This window comes from Chionomys nivalis, chromosome 7 (assembly GCF_950005125.1).
Source record: "Chionomys nivalis chromosome 7, mChiNiv1.1, whole genome shotgun sequence".
Taxonomy (NCBI): Eukaryota; Metazoa; Chordata; class Mammalia; order Rodentia; family Cricetidae; genus Chionomys; species Chionomys nivalis.
Genome location: NC_080092.1, coordinates 31,647,563 through 31,652,883, shown reverse-complemented (window position 1 = coordinate 31,652,883; position 5,321 = coordinate 31,647,563). Strand labels below are relative to the sequence as shown.

The 5,321-nt window shown below is 47.5% G+C and overlaps 1 protein-coding gene across 1 annotated transcript; it reads left to right on the top strand.

Annotated features, from left to right (window-relative positions):
* The first annotated feature begins 3,369 nt into the window (after nt 1-3,369).
* Nucleotides 3,370-4,678, top strand: LOC130876799 (uncharacterized). The gene is made up of 2 exons (XM_057773412.1): nt 3,370-4,251; nt 4,304-4,678. The coding sequence occupies exons 1-2, from the start codon at nt 3,370-3,372 to the stop codon at nt 4,676-4,678; spliced, it is 1,257 nt and encodes a 418-aa protein (XP_057629395.1).
* Nucleotides 4,679-5,321: the final 643 nt, after the last annotated feature.

The following is a 5,321-nucleotide window of genomic DNA, read 5'->3' as shown; positions in this document are numbered from 1 at the left end:
AGGAAGGAAGGAAGGAAGGAAGGAAGGAAGGAAGGTTCCAGAGAGGGGAGCACTCCTCCCTGGAGCTACAACAAATATTCCCCGGAACCGGAAGCTCAGGCTTCCCCTGGCTCCTTTGGGTTTCTGATGCCCTTAAGGCAACAAGTTAAGAAAGAAATAACAGTGTTAGGATGGGTGATTGACTCAGGTTACCAAGGGAAAAGCTACTTCTCTATAGTGGAGGTAAAGATTATGTCTGGAAAGCAGGCAATCCTTTAGGGTGACTGTTGGTGTTGTCATGCCCTGTGATTAAAGTCAACAGGAATTACAATAACTTAATTCAGGCATTAATTGTTTCATTTGAGGTCGGAAGACAAAACTTTAAATCTGGGTTACACCTTTTCGTGGCAATCTATATAAATGGCATGAGAGAAAGAGGTTTTTACTTTTTGCCTCCTTGGCCTCATTCCTGCTTCCAAGTTCACGTATCCTGCTGATTGAGGCATTCCTTCACTGGCATTAGAGCCTGCTTCTTTAGGATTTCAGTGTATACTGGAGACCAGCTGAGACAGCAGCCTTGTGGGCTGAACAGCTATTGTATTCTTGGACTTTTTGTCTGGAGACAGCCATTGTTGAACTAGCTGGACTACAGCCTGTAAACCACTCTAAGAAATTCATATATGTATATACATGCACATATATCATACATATGGATTTTAATTTTAATATATATATGTATATATCCAACCTATTAGTTTTGCTCCTCTAGAGAACCCTGACTAATAAGATAAGAAGGGATTATGATTAAAAAAATGATGAATCTATTACTGGAGTTTTAGAGCTAGTGTCTTGATTCAGGAAGTCCCAAGGGATTAGGCTGATCAGTTCATTCAAATATGTTAAAGATGCAAGAGACAAGTCAACAAAAAGCAGAGAAATGAGATTTAATCTGTGTGGCACCCTAGGAAGAGAAACAGATGAAGCCCATCTGCAGGACACAGGCAGAAGCTTTAGGTTTCCAAGGAGGAAGAAGTTGGGGCACGGAGGTGTGCAGTTCTGGCTGATCATTATCTCAGGTCTGGTTCTGCAAGGTGATCCAAAGAAATCTTTATTGTTTGAGGGGACAAGCTCATTCCTAGGAGATGTCTGCTCCTGCTTAGGGGGTGTTCTCTTGACAGGGTGATCTGTCTGTGGATTTCTGCTACTCTCTAAGGGGCCTGAAGGTTTAAGACAATGACATTTGGGAGTCTGGTGCAGGACCCTGTAAAAGCTGATAGGAAGATAATTCAGTTGCTCTTATCTTTATTTTTGCCTCCAGCCACAAAGGGAGGGGTGTGAAGCTCGTCAGACATCCTTGGCATTTAGACAGACATTCCTTGAGTTATTAACATGCTTCTGTGCAGGGTTAGCAGGTGACTGACCCCAAGTAAAGGAGACGTGCAAAATAAGATAGATGCCAGGCTTTCATTCATCCTGCTTTGGTTACTCTGTGGGCCCAAGTGAAGCATCAATGCCTTTAAAAGTCATTTTTATTTAGCCGTGTGTGGTGATACACACCTTTAATCCCAGGAATGGGATGACAGAGGCAGGTAGGTCTCTGGGAATTCAAGACCAGTCTGGTCTATATATAGTGAGTTCTAGAACAGACAGCTACATAACAGACTCTCTCTCTCTCTCTCTCTCTCTCTCTCTCTCTCTCTCTCTCTCTCTCATGTTTGTTTTTTTCAAGACAGGGTTTCTTTGTTTAACAGCCTTAGCTGCCTTGGAACTAGCTCTTGTAGAACAGGCTGGCCTTGTTGTGTCAATATTTTAAAAATAAAACCCCTTGATTTTAAGTATAAAGTCATGGTTAATAAACAAATACTATTTTTTTTTTTTTTTTGGATTTTCGAGACAGAGTTTCTCAGTAGCTTTGGAGCCAGTCCTGAAACTTGCTCTGTAGACAAGACTGGCCCTGAACTCATAGAGATCCTCCTGCTTCTGTCTCCCAAGTGCTGGGATTAAAGGCATGTGCCACTATCGCCCGGGTAAACACTTATTTTTAAAGTTACCTATAGTACTCTGTGATTTATTATATATTTTTTCAGATGTGTAGATGCTTGTACCAGCTGCTGTAATTAACATACATGAACATTTTCTTAGTCCTCCAGCTCCTTTGTATTCAATCCCTCCTCCAGCTTTAAGCTGTAGTGGCATTTCAATTGTATTTTGAAAAATAAGGACTGATCTGAAAAATAAGATCTGAGAGTAAGCCTTACAGACCAGGTAATGGTAACACACACCTTTAATCCCAGTAGCCACAATGAAACACACCTTTAATCCCAGTAGCCACACTAGCTGACATAGAAACCAGGCAGTGCATGCCTTTAATCACGGCAGTGCGCACCTTTAATCCCAGCCCCAGAGAGGATTATAAAACGGGAGGAAACAGCTCTCAACATATAGTCTGTTTCTGAGATTCCTGGAGACAGGATCACCATTTCAGACTGAGGTCGAGGTAAGAGCCAGTGCCTGACTGCTTTGGTTTTCGGATCTTCAGGTTGAACCCCAATTTCTCCCTTTTGAATTTTTATTAAGCATGCTTCACTGAGCCCTAGGAATCCCTGATTTTTTTTTTTTCCATCTTGGGAGCTCACCTGACTAAAAGAATATCATAATATGGGGTCATGAGGCAAGTACATAGTTTTGTGGATGTGGCTAATTGACCTAGCACAAAGATTTTTGAGATTTATCTCAACTATTGTGTCTACCAATGACCAGATTTTGATGTAGAAATTGTTTAACCTTAAACTTTGGAATGATAGAAGTCTTTTTGATCATTTAATGAATGTACGGTCTTCTGGCTGTTGGTTAAAGGGAGGGTGTGGTAGCATTCATCCAGGCCTGTTTCCTCTGGTGTTCTCTCACTTCTATTGGATGCCTGGAACCTGCTTCAGCCTTGCTAACTCGCTCTAGGTTTCCTCTGTCTCACAGGATCTGGACAGCACCTGTGAGCTCTGGTTCTGAGCTGGGGGTGGGGGTGGGGTTGCGAGGAGGATACCGCCGCCTCCAGGGGACGCTTCTGAGCTCGGAGTCCAGCAGCCTCACAGTTCTCTGGCTGGGGCACCTCAGTGTTGCGTGGTTCCAACAGTGGGGGGCGGGGCTGTCTACTGGCTTCCAGACAAGAGGTCGTCCTAATGTCACTTTTATCAGCAGTTGGGGTTCCTGGTGCGCGCTCTTCCCTCGTGGGGGCCTTTGCTCGTGCCCTTTCTTCGCTCACACGTTCCAGCACCGCGTCATAGGCGATACACCCGACAGTGCGTGCCTTACTGTCGGCTCCTTCGGCAGCTAGGGAAGCGTCTTTGAACCGTTGACTCCCTTTGAAGGCGTCGATAGTGCAGAGCTGTCCAGATGGGCGGTTACCTGGGGCGGGCTCGCCATCACTGTCCGTTCCTGACTGTGTCCATTGGGGACCTTCAGAAGAGGCCCTCGCCGCCGGTCCACAGTGTTTCCCGGTCTCTCCGGGCTAATTCCATGGACCGGTGTCTGAACATGGCTGACAGCCTACCTTTTGAAGATGATGAGGCTTTAGCTGATTCCCAGGAGCACCCTGGGCGCGTGATGGTTGTCCACATGCAGCGATATTTAGTGGAGAAGGTTCGGGACTTACTCATTGGAGTCTTTTCCTCAATGTTCTTGTGTGGTCAGCACATCTCAGTGCCGACACTGTCAGATTCCAGGATGTTCCGAGGCTCCGTGATCCTGAAGGTGATCTCTACTAAGGGCAGAGCCATACTCTGTTTTGTTCTGGGGCAGCCGATCCTGAATTTATGGTCTTTTCTCACTGGCTACCTCTCGACTCAATTTAGTGCTCTCCAAGTGAGCAGCAAAAGCAAAAGAGTGCGACAAAAGAAAAAGAAAAACTCCAGTACCTTGAGAAAAGGTGGAGAAGGATTTGCCAAGCAGGAGGAAGGCTCCCCAGTCATAAAGAGGCCTTCTGATCAGGGAACGGACTCTGATGGTGGTGTGAGTGCCCAATCTGCATTTAGACGCTTGATTGTCAATGATGTACTCTCTTCTTTTATACCCAGACCGGGTCCTTTAGGTATGGATATCTGTTCCAAGAATTCAGCAAAGAGCTGTATTAAAGAATCCCAGATCGCATTCAAGAGCGCATACAAACGGAATGCCATCGCCAGCTCCTACAGTTCCACTCTAGCGCAATGGCCACCTGGGAGAGTTCCTACACGGGCTACTGGACGTGCTGTCCCCCGTACTGCCTCGGGCGCTACGGTAGGAGCTGCTACACAACCTACCCGAGGTTCTGCTTCTCCTGCTACCGCAGGTAAAACCCACGGTGCTGTCCCTGGTGCTGCTTCAGGGGATGCCCCAGATGCTGCTGCAGGTGCTACCCGAGGTGCTGCTCCAAATGCTGCTGCAGGTGCTAGCCGAAGTGCTGCCCCAGATGCTGCTGCAGGTGCTAGCCGAGGTGCTGCCCCAGATGCTGCTGCAGGTGCTACCCGAGGTGCTGCTGCAGGTGTTACCCGAGGTGCTGTCCCTGGTGCTGTTTCAGGGACTGCTACAGGAGCTGCTGCACAACCTACTGCAGGGGCTGCCCCAGGGGCTGCCCCAGATGCTGATGTACACACTACCCAAGCTGCTTCAGGGGCTGCTGCAGATGCTGCTTCAGGGGCTGCTGCAGATGCTGATGCTGACCTAGATGCTGTCTCAGATGCTGCACCATGCACTCTGCCATTCCCCAGCCAAGACTCATCCCAGTCAACAGAGGCTGCAAAGGAAGGAGATGAGAGAGGCGGTGCACCTTCAGGTATTTCGAAAAAAAAGGAAAAGAGGGAAAAGAGAAAAAAAGAAAAGAAGGAAAAAAAGAAAGCCAAACAAGCAGCTGCCGCAGCTGCCGCAGCTGCAGCAGCTGCTGCAGATGCGACTCAAGACAAGCAAGGCGAGCAAGACAAGCAAGGCAAGCAAGGCAATCCAAAGAAGAGCTTCTCCACATCTGATATTCCAAAGCCTGTGAGGCGCAAGATCCCTTTGTTCCCTCCTCATAGAAAAGACAAACCACTGGCTCTGCCCCCACCTCCAGAACTATGTTTCCGAATCACTGTAGAAGACTTTGACTTAGAGAAGAAAACTGCCATGCAGTGGATCAACAAGGTCTTGAAGGGTAAGTGGAGGGCTGCATGGTCAGCAACACCACACAGCTTTCCTGGCTTCTGCTGTGCCTTGCTGCGGGGACCTCCCTCCATCACTCCTTCAGAGCAGAGAGAGCACCAGGAAGACGCAGAGTCCTAGGCCTGGTATCCTTCTCATAATCTAATGACTGCCTCTGTGGGTCACTTCTCTTG

Excerpts from the sequence above, each read along its gene's own strand:
- LOC130876799 (XM_057773412.1), top strand. The coding sequence starts at position 3,370 with ATGGGCGGTTACCTGGGGCGGGCTCGCCATCACTGTCCGTTCCTGACT. Across the intron at positions 4,252-4,303 it reads GTACTGCCTCGGGCGCTACG|GTAAAACCCACGGTGCTGTC; the intron begins GTAGGAGCTGCT and ends CTGCTACCGCAG.